Genomic DNA, 26,934 nt, shown 5'->3' with positions numbered 1-26,934 from the left:
TTACAAATTATTTTATACCGCGATTATTTTAAATCAAATAAAAAATTGGAGGTCGATGTGGCCTGTAGAAAGTCTTATTCTATCAGATAAAAAAAAGAGATCTAAATCCCACAATTCTACGAGGCTTGAAAGTTATTCCTGTGAAGTCATTTTTGTTTATATAATACATCGTACCATCCTCCCAAAAATAGGTAAGTGGCAGTAGATTATAGAAAATGTATTATAATTGTGGTAGTAACTGAAATATGAAATTTAATTTTCAATTTCGATAAAATTGTTGACATTTTGGAAAACCGGCACCGAGACCCTTAGTTCGTACGAGTACGATTGCTTAAAAGCTAGAATTATGAATTACCATAATATTGTACTCACGTAAATTTTATGTCTAAGAAACTACGTCGATACTCGGCAGCAATTCAACAGAAAATAAAACCATTGTAATTCGAGTGTCTTGTTCTTTATATATCTTTGTTATAGTAGACAATAATAATTTGTTGACGGACGACGGTTTTATTTAAAGAAAAAATATTATAATAAGGCGATAGCGATAAGTCGATAATACGACTGACATCAAAAAACAATAATACTATTTTAAGAATTACGTAGTTCACAGTTTTTTAATAGAAGTTTAAATAAACATTTTGCTAATGCCTAATATCTGAATAACAGGAAACGTACATTTTGGATACCTACAGACCGTACAGTAGTTAATAGTTATGCTATAAATACGTACATACCTTATCTATTTTATGAGAATATGTTTTGCATATCAATATTAAATCATACGTATAAAATATAATACAAATACTCTATCCAGCCTAAAAACGAATCGGTCGAAACTCGCGCATTAAGCACATAAATATACTTAGGATTATGAAAAAAAATTCTGATACTTCGTTCGGCGTCAGTCGGCACAATTGGAAATTACAGAATTATAAATAAAACTATCCGCTAAACAATGTATTTATTATTATTTAATGTAAATAAAAATTAAATATAAGATCCAAAACTATAAAAAAATTTAATTTTTTTCATTGTTTGACATATTAATAAAGTAAATTGATTTTTTTTTCGTGATTTGGGGGGGGGCATCACTCCCATGCCCCCCTTATATCCGCGCCTGTACCTAACTATTTTGTTCAATAATTACTATTGTAATCAGCTTTAGTTTATTATCAAATCAATGTACAAAATACGTTGTAAAAAAAAAAAACAAAAACATAGGAATGAAATGCATGAAAAACATAATGATAAATAAAATAGGTGTTGAATATTTTTAATTTTGCCCTGGGCGCCAAATCTTAACGGCACGGCTCTGGATATTACCCAATATTATCACTAATAACCTTAATCTATGACTGGTTCTATGAGAGAGCTTTACATATCTAACGATGACGTTAAGTCATTAACAATACAAGCAAGAGTACCTACACTCCGGCCCGCGTCCAAAATTCGTCCGTTCTCGCGCATTCCCACGTATTTACGGCGGCACTAGGTGGTAGAGTGGGAGAAATTTGGGTACGAAACCGTGGAGCTCAATCATTTGTATGCGCGAAGGAGTAGTACTCTCTCGTGGGCCGTAGTGTATACTGGACACTTAACTATAAAGAAACGTTAAATGCATACAAATCCATGCAATGGAATAATTGGGCAAAAAACTAAGGGGGAAATAATTGGTTCACCAAAATCAAAATCGTGAGGTGATTGATAATATATTTTTATCTAATTGTTTGTGTTTACACAGATCTTAAAACTAATTTTATATTTTTATGGCTTTGAAACAAATAAATTTAGATATACCAACTTTCATGAAATAATTTAAGGAAAAAATATTTTTATTTTATGAATATAATACTTTAATTAACGTATTGCATAAATACTTATTTTTAAAAAATTCAAAGATTTACAAAAAAAAGTAATTGGATGGGGAGCAGGTGATGACTTTGCCCTTTCGCAAAAATAATAGCCATAAATAAATCCATAGATAGTTTTTAATCAAGAGCAAACAGTAAATTATCCTTGTAAGTTTCTGAATTCCTTACTCCTTAGAACCTATCAAGTGGCAAAACATGTGTGATCTTTTAAATTTTACGATCGAATATATATGACCTAAGTTGAAGATAATGATAATTTTATTGTATGATCTTATTACTTATTAGGTACAGACGTAGGTATACATAATAGTACTTTTAATAAACATACTAATAGTCAAAGCTGATCCAGTATCAAATTGAAATTCAATTAAACGTATTATTATTTGCTTATATCCAATTTATCACAAGTGTTACACCAAGTTTTTTCCAACTTCCCAAGTCAAATTTAAATAGATTACTTAAACTTAAGTCTATGCTATCTAATTATTTAAATCTATATTATTATTATTATTAATATAATTAGTTTTATTTTTACACATTTTTAAAGATAATCACTTTTGAACAGTAAACAAATATAGAATAATTTGAATATATTTTGTTTACAAGTACATTTGGATGACCCACAACTTCACAACTGTAAAACACCAACAAAGCTAGACAATTTAATCAATTTTTAAACTAGTTTCAATTATTTTATCTTAAAAACAAAAAAAATTAAATTAGCTGTTACAAAATTTCAGGAAAATAATAATTTATTCAAGTTAAAAGTTAAGTTATTTTTTATTTTAAATATACCCTTAACTATATTCATAAAGATTTTTATCTCATCAAAAATAAAATGACTAGTCTTGCCAGCTTTGGTATAGTATTTAATAATAGAATTTCGTCTACAGTCCAAACAACCACGATGACAATAACTTTTATCATCGCTGCGCTCATACGATAATTAGTACTTATTCATTCATTTTCTTATCAAGCCAATTGTTGGTATTGTTGTAGGTACAGAGTTCAGTGATAAATGAACATATTATGTATCAATTAATTTTAATAATAAATAAATCAATATCTATTTTCATTTTGAAAAATTGTCAACATTAAAAAAAAAAGTAGATAATTTTGTAAAATAGATATAAATGTTAATTAATTTTATCATATTATATAGATAACAGGATTTAATATTATATTATAACTACACAAATAGTATGGATAATATTGAATGTTTAAATTAAATTCATTTTTAATTTTGTGTTTATTTTACATAGTATAATTTAAAATAATATAATTAGTTATAAAATCAGTCAAAATAAATTTAGTTGTAATGCAAAAGAAAGTTTTAAAAAATAAATCAGTTGTATTTTTAAGCATTTTCAAATTAAAAAAAAATAATAATAAAAGATCTCTAATTATATAAATTGTAAATTATCATGTCATATTATAAAGACAACAAACAAGATTTAAGATTAGGTGTAACTACACAAATAGTATATATAAGCGATATCATTAATATTTTCAATGTTTAAATTTAATTTATTTATTCACCTTACATAATAATTAAAAATGCATGTTGTGATTTAATTCATAATTTATTGATTTACAAGAAAAATAATTGTAGTTCAAAATAAAATTTAACTATACCATTTGAAATGTATTATTCATTTTTTATAATAATATACATTATCTTGGTTTTTTTTGCTTGAGAACTGGAAGATTTACTTGCATGGGTGATGATCTCACTGCAGTTGGCAGCGGAATAGCCGGTGGCGGCGGCCGAAGAAATTGGGGCCGAATGAATCGGGGCTGATAACAAACGTTAGTGTTATCGGGTTTTGCTACCTTAATAGCAAATGGTAATTGAACTTTAATTTCACTTTGATGGTTAAATGATGGTGTTAATGTTGGTTTACTATTTGGTATACATGAGTAAACATTGTTTGATAATGGCTTTGTGTATGTTGTAGGGGTTGTTGAAAACTTAGAAACAATATTAGTTGCTGCAATAATGTTATCCCTTGACTTAGATACAATATTAGCTGATATAATATTATTGCTTGGTATGGATACAATATAAGGTGGTGGGTTATTATCTCTTGATTTAGATATATTAGCTGATATAATATTATTGCTTGGTATGGATACAATATTATTGCTTGGTATGGATATAATATTATTGCTTGGTATGGATACAATATTATTGCTTGGTATGGATACAATATAAGGTGGTAGGTTATTAGATCTTGATTTAGATATAATATTATTGCTTGGTATGGATTCAATATTATTGCTTGGTATGGATACAATATTATTGCTTGGTATAGATATAACATTATTGCTTGATATGGATACAATATTGCTTGGTATGGATATAATATTATTGCTTGGTATGGATACAATATTATTGCTTGGTATGGATACAATATTATTGCTTGGTATGGATACAATATTATTGCTTGGTATGGATATAATATTATTGCTTGGTATGGATACAATTTTAGCTGGTATATTATTTCTTGGTATGGATATAATTTTAGCTGGTATATTATTTCTTGGTATGGATACAATTTTAGCTGGTATATTATTTCTTGGTATGGATACAATTTTAGCTGGTATATTATTTCTTGGTATGGATACAATTTTAGCTGGTATATTTCTTGGTTTGGATACAATTTTAGCTGGTATATTTCTTGATTTGGATACAATTTTAGTTGGTTTATTATTTCTTGGTATGGATACAATTTTAGCTGGTATATTATTTCTTGGTTTGGATACAATTTTAGCTGGTATATTTCTTGATTTGGATACAATTTTAGTTGGTTTATTATTTCTTGGTATGGATACAATTTTAGCTGGTATATTATTTCTTGGTTTGGATACTGGAATATGTAAAGGAAATGATTTTGTAATTTTGTTGGGAGAACATTTATCTACTACTTTAGATAAACGCATGTCTGCTGCAATATAATTTGGAGAAGCAATTGAAACATTTGAAGTATTCTGGATAGTTGAATTAGCAGTTGTAATGTCTTTGATGACAAGAGGTTCAACAGTAGGCGATAATCGTTTGCTGTACTGATGTAGACGTGATGATGGGTGTATATATGGCTTTGAAGCATTGATATTGTTTTTAGGGTCACCATAATAATGATATAAAGATCCCATTTGCTCATCGTAAAATTCTTTAGCAATGGGGGCAGCGTTTTCAGAAAGAACAAGTTCCCCACTGTAAAGCATTCGTAAGTTTTCCATTAGATACAGAAGTGTCTCTGCTTCATTGCCTATTTGAGAATATAAATTTTTCATTGATTGATCACCAACTTCGGTAAAAAAGTATTTTATTGCTGCATACACGCTTTCCAAATAATCTTGTGGATTGTCAGGTTCATTATCACCATATTCACCAACATTTTCTAAACATGGAAATTCAAAATAGCCAGACTTAATTATTGAATTATTAGTATTAAATGTTTTTAAAGCTTGTGGATTAACTATATTTTTACTGTCTGATATTGTTATAATATCTGATACTTTTATATTATTGAATTCTTCTTCACTATCAGATATAATTATAGGCTGGGATTTTTTAATACCAGACAGTGATTTAATTCCATCAGCAGTTATTATACACTCTATTCTATCAATCTTATTCTTGTTGCAGCAGGTAGATAATATTCTATTATCGAATTCCTCTTCATTATCAGATATAAACATACATTCAATTCTAGCATTCTTTTTCTCAGACATAATATTGCAGGTAGATTTTTTTTTGAATTCCTCTTCATCATCTGATATAATCATAGATTGGCATTCCTTGTCATTGGGCAGTGGTTCAGTTTCATCATCAGATATAATCATACACTCTATTCTAGCATTCCTTTTCTCAGACATAATATTGCAGGTAGATTTTTTTTTGAATTCCTCTTCATCATCTGATATAATCATAGATTGGCATTCCTTGTCATTAGGCAGTGGTTCAGTTTCATTATCAGATATAATCATACATTCAATTCTAGCATTCTTTTTCTCAGACATAATATTGCAGGTAGATTTTTTTTTTAATTCCTCTTCATCATCTGATATAATCATAGATTGGCATTCCTTGTCATTAGGCAGTGGTTCAGTTTCATCATCAGATATAATCATACATTCTATTCTAGCATTCTTTTTCTCAGACATAATATTGCAGGTAGATTTTTTTTTTAATTCCTCTTCATCATCTGATATAATCATAGATTGGCATTCCTTGTCATTAGGCAGTGGTTCAGTTTCATCATCAGATATAATCACACATTCTATTCTAGCATTCTTTTTCTCAGACATAATATTGCAGGTAGATTTTTTTTTGAACTCCTCTTCATTATCAGATATAATTATACATTGGGATTCTTTGTCATCAGATATTGGTTTAATTTCATCATCAGCTATTGTTTTTTCATCCATACATTCAGACTCATCTAGTGAAGAATCACTATCAGACCACACAACTTCCCAATTTATATCTTTTAGTTTATCTAATAGATGTGTATTTTTTTTAAATTCTATTACCTTTTTATCAATTGACGAAATTTTACTATCTGATGATTTTTTACCATCAGGTATACATCTATTACCTGTTTTAATTCCAAAATTATTCAAAATAACCAAAAAATCTGTTTCTTCTACTTCTAGATCTGAAGTATTAGGAGAATATTCACTTTCAGAAAACACTTCACAATCTGATAAAATAGTATCAGATATTATACTTTCAGAATAATCTGTTAAAGAGAAGGATTCAATATCAGATGTATCTTCGTCTAATAGAACAGTTTTTACTACATTAGTATTCATTGAATTACTATGTTGCATTAATAATACTTCATCAACATTACTTGGGAGATCTTGAACACCAATAAAGTCAGAATTTAGGACATGTTTATCCTTATAATCAGAACTTGTATTCAAAATACATGATGAATTTGTACTTAGATGAGCAGTATTTTTATTGCTGGAAGTATTATTGCCTGTGGAATCATTGTCATAGGAACTGTTGGTTTCATTCAGTCTTTGTTTTTTCACACTTTCATTTGAAATTGTACATTTTCTCTTTAACGAAACAGGATTAACTATGGCTTTAGGTGGCTCATTAATTGTATTTAGTACATTCATACACTGATTATCTTCAAGATCTGTGCTATTTTTATGTTGGTCAGCACTACATATAGTTTCTTGTTCAGAATAAACATCAGTAATTTTTAACTTACTTTGATTATTTGCTATTTTTCTGTGTTTATTACTAACTTGGCACGAATATGTATCAATAAAATCTGATTTCTTTTCACCAATTTCTAAATTTTCAACTTGATATTCATTTTGAAATGAATTAACATTTATAATTCCTGAATATTGATTAATCTTTTCACTTTTACATATTGTGTCTTCATAATTTTTCAATTGATTTTTAACATGAAATTGTACCAAATCTTTATTATAACCCATATTGGTAGTTACAACATGATTCGTTGAAATATCAGAAAAATCATCAAAGGCATTATTTTCAGATAAATTTTCTGAAGAATTTTGATCAGGTAAGATTTCAGGTTTTATATCATCAACGCTCTTAATTAATGAGTTTGTTATTTCAGTACCACTCATATTAGAGTCTGTATTAGCTATACAAGTTTGAACATTTTCTTCTTCAAGTTTTACAGGATTAAATTCTTCATTTATTGGTTTTAATTTTGGTGTAAAAAATGCAGTGCTTGTTATTGATTCTGTATTATTTTCATCATCGCCATATTCAAAATGATAAGTTGCAGTAATCAATGGATTAGAAAAACTAACTTTTATTTCTGAATGATCATGTTCTTGTTTCTCTTGTTTTATCATATTAGGAACAACAATAGGAGATGCTACATATGTTAAATCTTGACATATATTAAATAAGTTATATGGTGGTGGTCCAAAAACTTTTAAGCGCAGTAATTTCCTGAAATTTAGTTAAGTTTAATAAAGATAAATATATTTATATAAAACAAGTCTTACATTAAGTCGATATGATTCAATAATTTTGGCAAGAAAACAGACGGAAAAGCACCACTTTCTGTAGAAAGGTGTTTTTTACAAGTCACACATAGGAACATACCAGATTGCAGTATTAAAGGAATTTTATTGTTAATCAATTTCAAATTCCATGAATCATACATTAACCAGTCATCAGTGTTGAAAGGTTCTTTTAGATTTTCACCACATATTTGACATTGTGATATTACAATAATCTAAATAAAAAACAATTATTTTAAATTATATTTAACAAAAATATTTTTGAAGTATATTTACTATGGCTAAATCTTCACTGCAAAGACAAAAGGGATACTTCAAATAGTCTGGAGTTGTTTTCAGAGAAGAGACAAAAACAAACTAAAATAAAAATAATTTAATATTAATTTAAATTTATTGTAAAAAATATTAATAATATTAACTTACATTATAAAATTCATATGTTGATAATATTTGTGTAATTGTTTTATATTGTTCTACAGACACTTTATGGACATGATATTTAGAGCAACGATACATTGAACATCTTCTTGACTGAGATTTATTTTTGGATGTATTTTTTTTAGGATATCGTTCTAACAGTTTAGCCCTTTTTTCTAAAAATGATTCAGAATTGTTTGCTTTTTTTTCAGCCATATTGGATCTATAAGTTTTTCCCAGAAATTTCCAACAATATTCACAGAGGCATGAATCAATAGTTAACGTTGGTTCAACTAAAATCATTAAATTTACAAATATTTAAAATTAGATATCTATAAACATAATATGAAAATAATAATAATAATCATATTTCTTATTTATGTATCAATATTATTTAAGGGAAAAAACAGATGGGAGTTTGACACAGTACTAATCGATTACTAGAATTTTATTTAAGATAAATAAACTAAATATTTAGATACAAGAGAACACAAAAAGTTTTTTTTAGATTTAATAAACATTTAAACTATTTATGATTTACTTTAATAAATAATATCAATAAGCTGTTATGTACTATTCTATATCTTTACTTTTTTTAAATATACCTGTTAAGCACTTTGAAATACCAAAATATACATGCACTAAAAAAATTAAAAGATTTAATCTAAAACAGTGATTCAATATTAGAAGCGATTAGTAGTAATGTTTCTTTAAAATATTTATTGTTATATCTGTTTATTTGGAAACTAATATTTATATTATTAACAGTAATATACACGGTGATTTTTTTATCATGAACCACTCATTATTTCAAAAAGTATTCATGTTTTTGAAAACATTTTTTTAAGCTTTTTACTTTTATGAATAACAACATAGTTTTAATTTCATATTCCAAACCAGAAAATTTTGCTGAGTATTTTGATATATATAAAAATCAAATTTAGGTTGAGTAGTTTATGAGTTATAAGTATTTTAAGTTTTGAGCACCAAGTACCGGAAAACCTCACAAAATGTTTGTCCACTACTCCGCTTGTCTAAACTTTCAATACGTATAACTCATAAAGTACTCGCTCTAAATTCGATTTTTATGTATCAAAATTCCTCAGAAAAATATTCCGCTTGGAATATGAAATTAAAATTATGTTGTCATTCATAAAAGTAAAAAACTTAAAAAATATTTAAAAATATAATTTTTTAACTTGAAATTATGTAAAAAAATGTTTTCAAAAACATGAATACTTTTTGGAATAACGAGTGGTTCATGATAAAAGAATCACCCAGTATTACACTACTATGATTCATTAAAAAAAAAAATAACAAATAGCAGCTATTGTCTGTAATTAAGATAAGTAAATATAATTGGGTTACAATTGAAAAATATGTGGCCAAAATTGAAAAAAAGATAATGGATATGTTAGCTATAAGCACACATATTATTATGTTATAAACACAATAAAAAAATTTTGTTAAGAAAAAGGGAAAAAACAAATTTTAAAACAATAATCGTAAAATAAGATGTACATGTTATAAATATTTTTTAAAAGAACCTAAATGCTTACTTTGTAAATATTCATTTTGTTTGTCAATGTTTCGAAACTGACTAATATGAAAAGGATTGTCAAGTACTCTAAAAGCTTTCTTACACCATAAACAACATTTTTGGCAAATATGTGGTGTTGATTTAGATGATAACTGCCTGAAAATATCAAAACAACATACTATTTTAGACAAACAGATTATCACAACTATAATTATTATAAAGATATAATCTATAACTTAAAAGATAATAATAAAATTTAAATATACTTACGTTATTGCAGTTGAACCAGAACTTCTACGCATCCTTGTAATTTTACCTATACAAAAATATAAATACCTTGTATATAAAATTACATGTTTGAAAATAATCTTATTATATAAAATGATTAAAATGTAATAATCGAGATCCGCTGACTAATTAGCAAAATAAGATACTAAATATTTTCGCGGACCAGGCTTGGTGACAAACAATAATTTTTCGTAATGAAAAAGCGTGACCGTAAGCGTAATCGCCTTAGACTGAGTTAGACCTATAAAAGTATAAACTAATGGAATGCGCGTAGAGATAGACATTGATCAAAAGAGATAAACTACAAGTTAGAAAAAACAGTGTTACCGTTATAACAAAACTAAATTATGCTAAATTGCAAATTTTAATTTTAAGACTAAGATAATTTAATTATTAAAAAGCTCATTGATGCTTGATTAATTATTTAATTAGTTTATAGGCCTATAGTGATCGCTGAGATGGGGGATCTGACAACTACGCGGAAAATCGAATTAGTGTAGCCAGATGGTACGATCCTGGTGGAGAAATACAATATTCTTCCCAGTGCGTACTGGCAGTGCGTCCCATCACAAATGCGAAGGATGTTTTAAATTTAAAAATATAAAAACACGTCGCGTCGCTATCTACTTGATTTTTGAAAATATTAAAGATGAAAATTAAAATTAATTGAGAATTCCTGAAATATTATACTGTATACTATTTAGTATCATAGATTCAATATACTAGTATATTTAATCCAGTAGCGTAAAATTTTAAAATTGTTCATAATCAGGGCTCGAGACTTGTAGCACTTAAAATCATTAAAATAAACGCTTAAAAACATAATTATAAGCACTCAAATAAGCATTTAAAAACTTAAATATGAGCAAAAATATTTAATCAAAAAACATAATTTGTAACTGTGCTAAAAATAATATAATTAAATATTACAAAAAAATATTGAAACAAAATGATTAAAAAGTTTCTAACAAAAAAATCAAAAAAAATAAATAAATCTTTATATTATAAAAAAATCAAACTTCACTTTCGAGACATTTTGACTTATTGTTTATAGATTTTCCGGGGGATTTTCTGAAAAAACTAGAAAAAAAATAGAAAAACTGGAAATAAGCATCTTTTTTAAAAATTGTCAAAAAAAGCAAAAAACACTCAAAGTTCATAATTGAATAAATTATTTAAATGAAGTTTAAATGACATACACTTCTATAGCACTCTACTACATTTTAAACCAATCCATAAAAATAAACAAATGCTTAAGTCCCGAGCCCTATTCATAAGAATCATGGATTATATTAAGTCAAATACATAAGTATATAGGTAGTAATAAATTAGTAAATTAAAATAATAAAATAAATGACAGAAAATAGAACTTATTATTATAGAATTTCTTACATATTTTATTTAAAAAAAAAGTTATATTTTTATATAAATACTAATATTTACTGTGGTAAATTGTTTTACAAACTTACAAAATTACCCTTAACAATAATAATTATATATATATTTATCAATTCAACAACATTAAAAAAATATTTTTTTTAATATACAGTTTTTTTAAATTGCCAAATTTTGTTTAAAAGTTAATTTTCAGAGGAGGTTGGGGGCAAGCACCCACTTTCCCCCCTCCCCATAACTACGACACTGATTTAATCTATGGTTTTACCAATTTTATTTTGTGACAAGATTATTATTTTTATTAAGCTATTGCATAACTTTTATTGCGGGCCTGACGTGGTGACGGACGGTTTTCGGTAGCCGCGCTCAAAAATAGTTATAATTACATGATACATAACTACAAAATTTCTATGCAATAAGCTTTACCAAGACAGTCCCCGAGTACCACTCAGTTTTTTTAATTTAGATATTTTGCTACTGCTGGTCATTGGAAGGACTAATAAACATTTTAAACATAGATTAAAATAGTATTTGTTGCTGTTTTAGATATTAGGAAAAACAAGTAATGACTTTATTGTACAAACTACAAAGATATCAATATTTTATTGTTGTCTAAAATAATATTTATAGCGAAAAGAATATTTTGTATTAGGGATAGTTTCTGGCATCAAATTGGATCTATCTATAATGGATTGTAATAAATCAAAATCGTAAAAATTTGTAAATCATTTTGTAGATAAAACGTTAATTGTATTCAAGCCTTGAAAAATAATAAGTATAAGATTCTTCATAAGTTATTCTTAAAGCAGAGTAAAAGCATTATTTTTTTTTTTTTTTTTTATATTACTTCTAGTACTTATTTAAATAAAAAAAATAGGGTTTTGTAATTATTTAATAACAAAAAAATATAATATTATGGGTTTCTTACAATATTTATAAATATATTAAAAAAGATCCTTAAGGATAAAGGCTGTGTTATTACTAAGGACTTGTTTTTTGAATGTGGTGATTGTTAAGTTTGCGTTTAATGTTGGCGACTATCTTGTTTTAACTTTGAAAGACAAAGAATTGTTACAGGTAAATTATTTTTTTTTTACGCATATTATTAAAAATAAACACAATTATAATAGATATGTTGATCGTATTTATTTAAATAAAACAGTTAACTATGAGATGAAAAATATAAAAATAATTTTTTACGAGTATTTGAGTGCTTGTAAAATTTAATTAAAAACTGAACTCATAAATGATCATGATCAATGTATATAAAAAAATGTGTTCACATTCATTCCTTTTTTAAAGGAACAAGTTGATTTAATTATTTATTTTAAAATTAACTGCTATCTATAAAAATAAGAAACTACTATGTAGTATAGTCTATAACAGATTATGAAAAAGATAATTAAAAAGGATCAGTGAAATTTTTTTAATTTTTAATTTGTAAATAGGTACAAATGTGCAATTTATCAGATAAAGAAAAGAGAAAATTAAAAATGAATATAGTTTGAATTGCCTGAAAAATGTTTAATTTCTCTAGAATTTTGAATTTAATTTACATGTTGTTTACTACCTAAATATGCATATAAACACAATAAATACATTTTTTTCCAAGAACTGATGGATAGTCAAAAATATATAAATTATATATATTAAAAATTTATAAAATAAAATAAAATAAATTTATAGAGTGGGCTAGACAAGAGTAGGTAACAGAAAATTGACAAATAAAATATAAATGTTATTATGAATGTAGAAATAATAAGTTTAATTTTATATTATGCAATAACTATGTTGGGTTTATTTTGATGATTGATGGTTGTGTTAAACACAACGGTAACGATAATAATAATATGTTGTATAATAGTATTCAGTCTGTGTTTAGTTCATGCATCTGTCGTCATATGTTTTTTTATAATTTTTCTATTACTATTTCTGAATCAAACATATTTTTATTTCGCCTTTTCAATTAGTCTAGTGGCCATCCCCAAATTATTAAAAACTTATCTGGGAAAGGACCGTGTGAGACTTCAACAACAATTGGATAAAATGAAAAAAGATATTAGAACTATTGATGAGTTAGTATGATTAGAAGACTACTTAAACAGGGAAAAATAATTATATTTGACATAAACTATTAAGTTTATTAGCTGCTAAAAATTAAGCTACTAAAAGAATAAAATACTAATAAAAATAAAAAAAATGTAGGTAATGATTTAAAAAAAAACACTTACTCTCAACTAATTCTGGATCTGGATCTGTAAGTACCTACGTAAAAAAAAAACAAATAAGATAAAAGTGTACAAAACTGTATTAAAAAAATTAATATGAGTATAAAAAATGCAGTTAGATAAATTAACTAATATTATTAATATATTTTTAAAGCCAATAAAATAAGTTAGGTTAGTTACCTGTGAATTTGATTTAGAAATATTTACATCCTTTTCATTAAATGTAGAAGCTACATTACACATTACTTTTAGTTGTTGATTTTTATCTTTAGTGTCAATAGGTTTAGAAGGTATATTGATAGGATCTTCTGAATCACTATTTTCGTCATTAAAAAGAGAAGAATTTTCTGCCTTGATATTATTTATAACGATGTCAAAAGCATTTTCACTAAAATTTGTTTTCATTTTAATTTGTATTAATGTACTGGATGATATTTTTGGCTTCTCAATATCATCATTAAATATTCTGTCCGAGCTATCTTCAGTTGTTGTAGTATTAGTCTGATTGTTGTTAGAGGTTTCTTTTATTGTTGTATCCATTTTAATTATTGATCCTTTTTTGTCATTAAAAAATATTGAATTACTTGAGGTAAGTAAATCTGAAAATAAAAATATACATCAAAAATATGTTTACAGGTTATTATTATAAATAATTATAAATTATTATAAATATTAAGTTATAATTATTAATGCATCACATATTTAAATTTATCTTCTAAGAAACACGTTAATATCACTGAGTTAACTTAATATAGAATGTACTGGAAACTCAAACATGCCTCAAGGACTACCTATATTCATCATGTAAATTCTCGTGTAAATTAGATGAAAGTATAAAGTTCTCCTAAACCTTAGGTGGCCTAACTCTTGATCACCTGCTCTCTTGTTTGTGTTTCCAGTCCATTCTACCTTAGTCCGTAGAGAATATAAGTGTCATAACACTCATAACATTGTAGTAATTTTAAAATAATTATTTTGAAATATTTTTAGAAATAGAAAATTAGTAAAGTAATCTGTAGGCACAAACATACTTTCATCATTTTAGAGCAAATTAGAAAACTTTTGGATAAATTAAAATATATATACATGTTACGGTCCAAGTAGAAAAATTGGTCATTGTATACAATGCACGTAATATTGGAGCAATGTAAACTATAAATATTTATTTCCCATATAGACTGGTCATTGTTTACCTACAATGCTAAAACTGATGCGGTCATTGTGTATAACATGTAGGTATAATATACACTAATGTATATTAATTTATTTTAGTACCTAATCATAGAAAATAATTTTTTTGATGTGAACTAAGTGAAGTAAAATTTAATAATCAAGTAAAAATAAAAGTAGGTACCAAGTGTTGACAGAGCTCGAAGTGACTTACGATTGATTTTGGGAGTAATAATATCAGGCATTATATAAGCAATAAATGTATAGTTATTAACATAATTTTTTACTAATGAATAATTATTAGTATATAACATTTGTTTGCAGTGGAAAATTACAAATTAAGTACAACCAAAAATAAACTAAAACATTATTTTACAATAGAAATCAGTATATAATTTGGAAGGAACACTTTGTTAGTTTTGATGATATACCCAACATTCAGTTGTTACTTAGGGAAGTAGCTAGGGTGTTTTCCAACCTAGGAGTCCAAGGCTATAATCATTGCACTTGTGTTCAAAAATGTGAAACAAGAAGATACAAGCTTATTAATTTTTCTACTTGGCACTATAAGTCAGGCCATTGTATATAATGTTTAGTCTATGTACATAATTATCCACATATGGCTTGAAAATCTTAAGCATTGTATACAATGATTATTTATCCACCTGGACCATAACATAATATATACAAACACACACATATATATATATATATATATATATATATATATGTTATAATATATAATATATAATTTATAAAATTGTATGATACTTTATTTTCTATTTTAATAAGATATTAAAATAAATCTAATAAAATAGTTAATAGTACTACTTTAATCTAAAATAGCCATTGAATACGTCATATATTTATAAGTATATTAGGTATCAAATAAAAACACACAGGTATCAGCTAACCAGTGGTGGCCTGGGTTCATTTTATTTGGTCGGCTGGAATTTAAAAGGGTCCCTAACCAATGAGACCAATAGCAAATGATTATGGGCCTTTTTAAGTTTTACATTTTTAAAGATACCTAATTTACCTTACTGACGTTTGAAATTTGCGCCAAAACCAACCTGAAGAAAAAAATATTTATGTCATTTGCGCCACTTTCTAAGGTTGTAGTTTGCATCACATAAAACTAAATAAAAGGACATTATATAATCTGCACCATTTTGTACTTTCAAAAATTGTAATTTGTGCCACTTTTAAATAACTAAACAATTTTTTTTTACAAAATAACATATTATTGTATTTTTAATCATTTATCAATCAAGTTAATTTTTATAGTTATACATTTCTAGAAAATTATTAAAAGTAATTGAAAAAAAGTATTAAATAAGTATAATTCCAATGTATACAATTCAGCCATATAATGTTATAATAAATTAATGTATATAGGTATACTTAAATTCCAACAATTGAAGTTAAAAGTGTGGTGCAGATTACATATTCTATTTCGTTTTCTGTCGTGACGCAAATTACTGAAATTAATTTTTAGATGTGGCACAAAATACATGTTATATTTTTATATTTTGGTGCAAATTACAGGTAAATATTAAAGGTAAAATTGGCGTAAAATACCTGGTTTATCCGTTTATAATATTATTTATATAGTATTTTATCACACGGTAATTATTATTTTTAAAATAACACAATACGACCACCTAACATGATTAATATCTACAAACTAAATTGTTTATGAACATTTAAAATAATATATTTTAGAAGCTCAATCAGGTAATGGCTGTAAGGGCCCAGTCGGCGATCGCCGACCTGTCCAGGCTACCACTGCAGCTGACAGAGACAAGATGACAATGTTACACTTGACACATAAGCTGATGCAAATTTGAGACATAATATTCAAATAAAACTTAGTCAAATTAGAATTTTTTTGTTAAAACCTTACATTTTAAAATTCATCAAAAACTGTAAAACTGCTTAAAAAATAAAAATTAATGGAGCCTATTATTTAATTATAATCAATACTAGAAGATGTAGTATTATCTAATGTTATAACAACTAACAGCACAATATCTTTTTGATCACAGTAATTTTTGTTTAACTTAGTATTCTGGTAAGAGCATGCATAGATTAACAAAACAACCCTTAAATATCAAATTTCAGATAAATTATCAAATATTATAGAATTACTTTTTTTTACTGACCTTACCCGTAAAATTTGATTAAAAATGCATGTAAACCATAATTTATAAATAAAATGAATAATAGGTTTTTGTAGAGTATTGCTTATTATTGCATACATAATTTACTATAAAAAAAATATAATGATCAAAAAAGTAAATATTATTTATTTGTATTAATATCCATACAAAATGGCCCGGGTTCAAGAAAATATAATCTGGTAATCCTAAATTTAACAAACTTACAAGAATAATAGATATTAGATATTAGATATAATATTAAAGTTTATTATACTGTTAAAATTAAATGAATATTTTCAATATTATCAGAATTAATAAGTACCTATCTACAAGACATTAATTAAAATTTACCAATTTATTGAGAATTCAATACCTAAGTGTATTAAATCTATAAATGTAAATAAAAACAATATGTTTGCAAATAAAAAATACGAAATTGGGGTAGGAAACTATATAAAAATTGAATGTGAAAATTATATTTTTATGGTTCAAAAAAAAATTTTTTTTTTACAATTTACATGTATCTACATTTATATTAAATACAATTTTTATTTTTAAAATAAATATTAAATCTCTATTTTTTTAATACAATAAAATATAATCTAATTTGATTAAATTTTAATGTTCCATATAGTTCATTTAAGACAAGCATGTGAAACACGCGGACTTCGACTTATATTTTTGTGGCCCGTGGCTAACAATATCAATGAACAAAAAAATAAATAAAAATTTACTTAAAATGTTTTAGTTAAATATTAATGTTTTTTCCAACCCTAATGTGATCGATGATATTCTGTATTATCGACGATTGTAAAGGATTTACCAAAACCGACGCCACTATGTCTATGATTAATTACGTGCAGTGTCGGTCTTGAGTCTTGACCATCCCAACTCCATAACTGCATTATCAATTTCGAGACAAAAACAAATTTAAATTGTGGGCTCGGGTGATTCCATCTCACGGGCATTCTTCGAGACGATCAATCATAACAACGACGATAAACCAAATGGCAAATACCAATGATCAAAACAATGTTAATTAGATACAAATGATACAATATAAGTATGTGCATTTACTCGCGATAGTTGTATTGAATCTTCATCTACCTACGATGTAAAAGATTGTTCTATTATCTATGTGACAAACAAACTCACGATTACAATTTACAATGGCGGCATACACGCGCCTTGTGTGCGTTGTGACCTTAGTGGACCAAATACAAATAGACTATACAGTTAATCTACTGTTGTATAGTGTTTAATAATTTAATTATTATAAAATCGTTAATTACCTATTTAACTATTATTATTTTATTATACGTAAATTATTAATTTACGTCTTACGACCGCGGAGCGTACGGTTATTAGGAATTAGGATTTAAAAGAAAAAATAAACATTTAAACTTAATATACTTACAGTAGAGCCGAGGCTAGAGACGCAGAGTAAATGAGTAGACTCAGTAGAGTATACTAGAGTAGATGCACTCTTAAAATGGTCGACGACAGGATGAGGTTAGAAATGATCGAATAAAACTGAACATCAATACATCAATTACCGAAAAATATTTATAGTACGCAGTAGCGTAGATGCGCGGTAGACCTGTCGCGTCGTCAAGACACTTTTCCCGAAATCCCATGGACTAAAGTGGTCTGGAGGCCCGGTTGTATATTATATTATTAAAAGCTAAAAATGGTCAGATTAGTTTAGAACACGATTTTATAACTCTAAAAATACGTATGCAGGGCCGAATATTAAAATTTAAAACTTTTAGTAATTAATATTATTTTAGTTGTGCTTAAAACCGATAAAACCTTACATCATTGGACCCACATCACCGTCCGTCCGTTCACCAAGTTCAAAGTTGGACCAAAGACCAATGTTATGTTTAATACTCTAAACAACCTATAAACGTCTTGTAAAACCACTTATGGCGCTATCTGAACCACGATTTAAGATAGATAATTAATTATCTTAAATCGTGATTTGAAACCATATTATCCTGTAGTAATATGGTACCGATCACCAATTCCTACCCGTATTCTATCTATTCTTAGTCCGTGATTCAAAGCATGGCAAAGCATGGCGAGTTTCCCCGAGGCGTGTAATCAGTAATCACAACAAACTATACGCACGTGCAATGCAAGGTTTATAGATACTATTAGTATCTATAAACCTTGCGTGCAATGTAAACCATATCTACAGCTGACTGTTGCTTATATTTGGTAGAAACCATAGTAGACCTTAAAGGGTATAAGGTATATGGGTAGATATCGTGATTATATTATGATAAAATTATCAGATAAATTTAATATTATCTTTTATCATGTCATGTGCCGAAATATTAATATTTTAGTTCCATCGGTTTTTACTGTGGTTATATTTTTTCTTTTACTTTTACTCTCTATAGTCAAAAATCAAAATTTGTGTATTATAAATACGCCGGCTAATCGCCGCTGATAAATTAATAATCTTAAATATAATACTACTGTTTCTTGTAGTTACTCGTTGATTTTTGTTTATAATTTACAATGGTTTTTACAACGGCAATGATGATGGTCAGAAGTAGAGGTCCAGACGAGTTTTGGAGAAAAAGAAAAATTTTCAAAATTGCTGCTGTAAATAATGTTTAAAAATATCCTATCATTTATATCTACGAGCCTTATTTTATTATAAATAATTCTCATTTACAAATCCCAGCGAGGTCTAGTGATTAATGAAATATAATATATTTTCAGGATAGTATTCCCCTTTCTCCATAAGTTATAATATTATATTTTACACATATTATATTTTTAGCACTTTTCCGGTCGTCGAAGAAATTGCTATTCAATTGCTATTAAGGCAGTTCACCGTGCTCTTCAATTTGCAACAATTGGGCGGACAGTGCGAAAAAGTGATATGATTGATGTAAGCTACAAAACATGTAAAACAAGTATAGTATACTTATAGCTGTAGCTTAAAACCTACACTTAAGAGGATGTTGTCTCTATTTTACTAATGTATATCATAGAAATTTTGTGTTCAGCATAACACATTTTATGATATTACTGATATTAGTTTTAATATTAGAGTCAATTTACCTATTATCAAACTTAAAGGTAAGAATATTATCTAGGACAGCATTTCCCAAATAATGGGCTGAGACCCACTACCGGGCCATAAAAATATAATACCGGGTCACAGAATTTAATAAAATTCTCATATTAAATTTTATTATTTATCATTTTGTTTGATAATTTGATATAATTAGTATCTATAATATTTTAATTATTACACTGTTCTTACAAATTAACGCTTCAATTTTATTATAAAATTTTATGTGGACATTCAAATGTGTTTTATTTTGCCTTTTTTTACACAATGATAAATGTTAAATATTTTGGTGGGTCATGAAGAGTAAAAATATTAATTACTGGGATAGCTCAAAAAAGAGTTTGGAAACGCTGATCTGGGACATGTCATATGCTTTTATTGATATCATTTTAAAGTGAGTTATGGCTATGTAAAATATTACAACTTTAAAATAATAATATAAATAAAAGCATGTGACATTTCTAGATTTCCCAGATAATATTCTTACCTTTAAATTTGATGGTAGATAAGTTTACTCTAATATTAAAGTTAACAACACAAAATGAATACTGCTGAACGACAATTTTCCATATTGTATATATATAAAAGACAGAGACAACACATTCATGTATAATGTCCTCCTAAACATTGTAAAATTATATAACTTTTTAGGTACTTGTTTGTATCGCCTCGCTAGTACGCCGCATAAAATGTATTGCCCCGCCATATAGTGTGTTGTTATTGCTCCTACAATTATCATATTTAGATTGTGGTGGATGACCTATAATCAAAAATATATAATACCAGGCTCAATAATTTTGTCAAATTGCTGGAAAGCTTACAATGATTTGCAGCGAGCAGAATAATTTTTATGTAGCGTATTGGTTGGGCGATGTTAAGTACCACTTTTTATAATCCTCCTTCCACGCACTGGTTTTGAGTACAGTTATTAATTTTTAAAAAATGGCTTTTATTTTAGTTTTTTAGTAAATTAAGAACACTTAAATCAAGAATTAACTATATCCTAAATAAAAATAAATATGCATTTATATGTGTTGAAGTATGCCACTAGAGCAGTAGAGCCCTTGAGGACCTTTGTTTTTACCTTATTTATTGATACATATATTCTAAAAATTGTGCAATTTAAAATGCCATCAGATCATTTTTGTACTATAAAAAAATAATAAATAATACCAATATTTAAATTAAATTATTTTTTAAAACCATAAAAATGTAATACATAAAATCATTAAACTTAAATAACTTTTAATTATATATTAAGTACAATAATAATATAATTGAATTTAAGTTAACTTATTTTTTCTTTTTTTACTTGTGTTTTAAAATGTTTAAAAAATGAATTATTTAAATAACCCAAGAACCTAGTTTAAATGTTGATTTATAATATTTTATTATGTTTTATAATTTCTAGTTTGCTGTTAATAGATTTATAGATTAAATAATACTATGGATACACAATGTTATTGCAATATTTATCATTTATCATTTTAGTTCGGAGGCACTATATAGCACTGTAGTTGTTAAACATGTGTATTCAAAATAATTCAGTCCCTCTACTATGTGAATGCACGAGATAATAGCATTCAGTAGAATCTTCATGTGGTATTAAAGATTTTTAAAAATAAATTATTTTAGTATTAAAGTATTTCTTACAAATATGATAATAAGTACATTTGCTCTAGTATTACTTATAAAATAATAAACTGTAGTAAAAATATGATAAACAAGTCTATAAAACTAACATGGTAACTAAATTAAAAGTAACAATTTAATTTTCATTAATGCTGATATATTATGTTCTTTATGATACCAAAATAGTTAAAATGCAAATGAATAGAATAGGTTTTTTTATTTAAATAAAAAATGTCTTTAAAAATTATTTTCCTAATTAATTTATAGATAAATATTATTATAAAGATTTATATTCTCAAAAAATAATTAATGGCAGATATTATTGTAAATTAAATTAAATTATATAATATTGATAGTAAAATAACCAGGTAATAAATAATAATATAATATTTTGTCAATAACCTTTTGTTTTAAGTAGTAATAATAAAATAATAAAATAAAATAAAATAAATGTATTTAATTCCAAACTTTATTGAAATATAGTGTCTTGCTTTTATCATGAATACAATTTAAATTAAATTAAAACAACAGTACAAGACTTGACAAAAAAAAATACTGAATTATGGATTTGTTTCATTAAATCATAATGTTTTTAATTTCATGAAAAAATAAATATTTTAAGTTCAAAAATTATAACAACCCAACTTAAATTAGAATAATTAGTTATTAGTATTGCACTGATGCCAAAGAGATTTTCTCAATTAATAACCCGATCTTGCTAAATTAATTAGCAAATTAACTCTAATGTCTTTCTTGTCATGAATTAAGATTATTAGATATCTGTGGCACTGTTTATAAAAAATCACTGGGGTAGTAAATTGTTCAAAATAAAAATAATAAAAAAATACCTTAAGAAACAAATAGAAAAAGCATCTCATGAAAAATGGATTGCTGATGCTATCCTTCATTACCCCTTATTAACACCTCTGTTAGGTATAATGAATAGAAAAACTCTATTTCAATTTTAATAGTATTTAATTGGAATTTAGTAGTTTTTACTTAAATTAATTAAAGCAAAATATGGTTAATTAATTTAATGCAATTTTTAAGCAAATATATTAGTTAATTAAACTAAATTAGTAAATTATGTTTTACAAAAATATTCCTCATTCAGATACAGTCAGTAAAAATTAATAACAATAAGCAATATTTTCATATTGGTATTGATTACTTTCATTTTTAAATAAACTAAAAATAAATAATAATACAAATTGATTAAGTTAATATTTATAGAAATATATTAAAAGTTACAATAGTAATACTTATTATTTTCTTTTTATCATAATTTTTATTATGTTATAAGTGATATTTTGTTTGTAGATGTCTTGAGTTCTAACCTAAATTTATAAATTAAATAATTTATCTTCTGTGTTGTTGTATAATGATAACAAAAATAAATTTATAATCAAACTTTTTGTGTTACACCACTTCTATATTAAAGATGAAAAAGATGATTTTTAAATTTTCTCATTTGTTAAACCAAAATGCTTTCATAGTTTTGTCTATAAGTTTGTTTTACGATTTTATGGTAAAGTGATGAGTGATTGTAATATTTTTTAAGTAATTGAAATAATCTATAATGTATAGATAAGCTATGTAATTTAATAATGTATAATAAGTAATAATAATACTAAAATAATTAATATTATATTATAATAGCAAAATATTTATAATAACTAATAAGTTAACTTTAAAAAGAATGATATTAAAAGTTATGAGACAATTCTCAAAAAAATTCTAAGCTATCATGTATTTTATAATTTAAATTTAAAAATAAATTTTTGTACTAGCCAAATAATTATCTCTTACAATATTTGAAATCAATTGACATTTTCTGAATACAGATTTTATAATAACTCTTAATATTAATTTGTTGTGGCAATTTAATGTTAGATAGACAGTATAATATTCGAAACACATTAAAACTCAGATATATTAATTAATATTTTATTAAGTATTATATTTTTTCAAATCTAATTTTAGAATTTAATATTTTAGTTATGGAACACTCGTATTAATGCAGGGTGTGAAGAACACGGAATAGAAATAAATAATTTCAAGGATAGTTTATCAAAATGTGATATTCAGTTGAACAAGAAAGTTTTAGCTGATTTAGCTATTTGGGAACCTAATTCCTTTAAAGTAAGATTAACTTATTTATTATACAATAATTTGTACTAGCTACTTATTACAGTTTAGTATTATTTGTTTCAAATAATTTAATAAGTAAATTAATAATTTCTTTTTTTTTAGGCACTGTCTGATCTAGCAAAATCTGTATCAATCGATTATAATTTACCAGGTACTGAAAAATACGACAAGCCAACAAATGTAGTCACTAGAGGTTTATTGAAAAAATAATTTTGTTTTATATTGTATTTTTTAAATGAATCATTAAACCTTAAGAAATTTTGTAGAAACATAAATAAATGTTATTTGTAAAAACTAACTTAACATTTTATAATCAATTATTATCTTAACAATTTATTGAATATTAAATTATTAAAATACAGACAATAGATTGTGGTAGTATAATAACCACAGACATGCATAGGGGGATGTATCTTTTTTTCTTTTGGAATTAAAACTAAGGTGGAACTATGATAGTATTACTTTCCAATTTACGGTGGTGTGTCTAGGCAATAGACATCCTTCAAAAATGTCATGGCAGAGGCCTAAATATCTTAGTCCTTTTATGTTATTCCTGAATAAAATCAAAATTTTCTTTTTACAGAATAATTAACTGCTAAAAAGTTGGTTTAGTTTTTATAGTAAACAAATTCAATAATTTAAGTAATAGGTGTTTGTTGTTATAATATATTTTTATATTATATTATTGTAGTTATTATACTTGTAAATTTGTTGGTCTTCTTTAAATAAATTAATCTGGTTTATTAATACTTATACCCTTTACAAAAAGTTTCTCAAATGATTTCTATTGTAATTGTTTCACAGTAGGTTTTACGTCTTTTTGTTGTTTAAAAAAATTATCAAATAATCCCAATAAATAGTAATCATTTGGGGAACCTTTTATAAAGGTATGTTTGTACTTGTTTTGATCAATTACACCACCCAAGCCGGATCCAAATACAGTATATGTTTCAATTTTCTTATATGGTAGTTTTCTTTCTTTATTTGAAGGTTTACAAAAAGACTTAACATGGTTTCTTTTACTTGTTCCCTGTATAATATTTAAATAAATATTATCATTGATTATATATTATAATAATGTATAATTTCTTTCATTAAGAATTGAAAAATCTATTTTTAATAATAAATAATAATAGTAATACTAATTATTATATTCAAAATTGTTAAAGTTACTATAAACATTTATAATGCAACTATGATGTACCTTATCATTATTAATTGACAAAAATTAAATAAAAATCATCAACCTCGTAATAGGTATTTCATAAGTTAAAATATATTATGTAAATTACTAAGTTAAGTTGCATTAAAATGTATCTTTTCATCTACAACTCTCACTAATTTAGCAAAAATAAATTTCAAAAAATGTATTAATTTAAATATTAAAAGGAATAGTATTAGCAATATTATATATTGGCAATTTTTTGAAGTAACCTGGTATAGGTGATTCACTATTATAATTTATATTATTATCATTAAACTTACATTTTTTGATTTATTTTTTAACTTATACTTCAAAAGTTTTAATTTCTTTATTAATTCTTTTCTATGATTAAAATTTGCAATAGCTATTTTTTCACGATCCTCATTTTCTGCATTTTTAAGTTTTATCTCACGTGTTATTGAATCATTGTATACGCGTAATAAAAATCGTCTGTATTCGTTGTATTCTCTTAAGCTGCAAATCACATCCTTGTCTTCAGTAATGAGTCCTTGTTTTTCCAGAAATTTTCGATTGATTGGTGAATTAACCCAGTGTTTTAAATGCGGATCGTGTAATGGGTTATATCTGTGTGATATGTCATACGAGTTGTTTAATACAAAACTTAATTTATTATCTGATTGAAAAGGATCCTTTCCCATAAGTCCTCTATGGAAGACAATTGGACCAGATGGAGTGTATCCATGATACATTGGAATTTTTTCGTCAAATTTTCTGGATTCCCATGACGGAAGATAGTTTTTTAGTGGCCGATAATTGGGGCGTGGTACACTATCTCTGAATTTCGATACGGCTGTTGGACGACGAATAGCCAGTAATGTTGTTCGATCACATTCTTTGGCGGGTCTCCATTTTTTTTTTAATATCGGTAAAGGTTTTTCTCGAGTGCCGCATATCATAGTTATTTATTTCTAGTAAAAGTACCTATATTTTTATTGAAATCAATATTTTGGCTAGTTATTAGATGTTCGGTTGCCACCTAAAAATAGGTAATTAATAAGGCATTATATAAACGTGTTAAATGTATATTATATCTAATATAAAATATTAGCCGGATAATATAATTATATTATTGCCATTGGTTAAGTACATATTTTATGGGTAAAATAATCTTGGTTTCTCTGTATACCTACTATACCTACCAGCTGTACCTACTCAAACTGTAACCCATCAAACTTTATTACATGGATCAAAAGAATCCTTGATAGGTCTGCTACATCTTATAGATTAATTGCCTTAATCGTCATGCACGCTCGAATATGACGATATATATACGTTCTGCAGTGTTTTAGAACTCTGTCTTCGTGTTTGTTTCACAACAAAAGGTCCTCCGTAGATCGAAATCGGCGTAATCAATGGCAATATTTGTAAATAACGGTTGTTGGTAGTTGAACAGATGGTAATTATCAGCTATATGTGATTGTTAAAAGACTTACTGACTGTTTGGTTCCTAATAAATGTGTCATGTGACACGAGTATGGATGACTTATTTTATAGTGACTCAACCAGAAATAAATCGAAATATCTGTTGAATTAATATCATGAAACTCAGTCAAACGCGTAGTAAACAATAATGATATACCTACCTAATGTAAAATAATCAGACGGAGTTAGCGGAGATTTATTTGATAATACTCATCTTCACATCTACACATCCATTGCAGTATGCATAGGATACTAAGTACCTACCTACTTAATACAACAGAATGACTTCCTCGGTTTTCGATT

General features: G+C 26.0%; 3 protein-coding genes across 5 annotated transcripts; 1 reads left to right on the top strand and 2 right to left on the bottom strand.

Moving 5' to 3' along the window:
- Positions 1–3,378: 3,378 nt before the first annotated feature.
- LOC132928511 (uncharacterized) lies at positions 3,379–18,859 on the bottom strand. 3 transcript variants are annotated; one of them, XM_060993233.1, is made up of 9 exons: positions 18,525–18,859; positions 13,956–14,374; positions 13,779–13,812; positions 10,135–10,180; positions 9,884–10,020; positions 8,331–8,617; positions 8,184–8,264; positions 7,890–8,122; positions 3,379–7,833 (listed from the first exon to the last, which is right to left on the bottom strand). In XM_060993233.1, the coding sequence occupies exons 2-9, from the start codon at positions 14,313–14,315 to the stop codon at positions 3,549–3,551; spliced, it is 5,463 nt and encodes a 1,820-aa protein (XP_060849216.1). In that variant the 5' UTR covers positions 14,316–14,374; positions 18,525–18,859; the 3' UTR covers positions 3,379–3,548. The 3 variants fall into 3 exon arrangements, with proteins under 3 accessions (XP_060849216.1, XP_060849215.1, XP_060849217.1); XM_060993232.1 differs by lacking the exon at positions 18,525–18,859 and adding an exon at positions 17,965–18,120; XM_060993234.1 differs by lacking the exon at positions 18,525–18,859 and adding an exon at positions 17,880–17,894.
- A 577-nt stretch (positions 18,860–19,436) lies between these two features.
- Positions 19,437–24,282, top strand: LOC132930637 (large ribosomal subunit protein bL20). Its single transcript, XM_060996616.1, has 4 exons — positions 19,437–19,723; positions 19,905–20,015; positions 23,832–23,975; positions 24,087–24,282. The coding sequence occupies exons 1-4, from the start codon at positions 19,637–19,639 to the stop codon at positions 24,192–24,194; spliced, it is 450 nt and encodes a 149-aa protein (XP_060852599.1). The 5' UTR covers positions 19,437–19,636; the 3' UTR covers positions 24,195–24,282.
- Positions 24,283–24,768: 486 nt separating this feature from the next.
- Positions 24,769–26,178, bottom strand: LOC132930004 (uncharacterized). Its single transcript, XM_060995662.1, has 2 exons — positions 25,480–26,178; positions 24,769–25,009 (listed from the first exon to the last, which is right to left on the bottom strand). The coding sequence occupies exons 1-2, from the start codon at positions 26,103–26,105 to the stop codon at positions 24,769–24,771; spliced, it is 867 nt and encodes a 288-aa protein (XP_060851645.1). The 5' UTR covers positions 26,106–26,178.
- Between the last annotated feature and the right edge of the window lie 756 nt (positions 26,179–26,934).

The sequence above is a fragment of the Rhopalosiphum padi genome, chromosome 4 (assembly GCF_020882245.1).
Source record: "Rhopalosiphum padi isolate XX-2018 chromosome 4, ASM2088224v1, whole genome shotgun sequence".
NCBI classification, from domain to species: Eukaryota; Metazoa; Arthropoda; class Insecta; order Hemiptera; family Aphididae; genus Rhopalosiphum; species Rhopalosiphum padi.
This window is presented reverse-complemented; position numbering and strand designations above follow the sequence as displayed.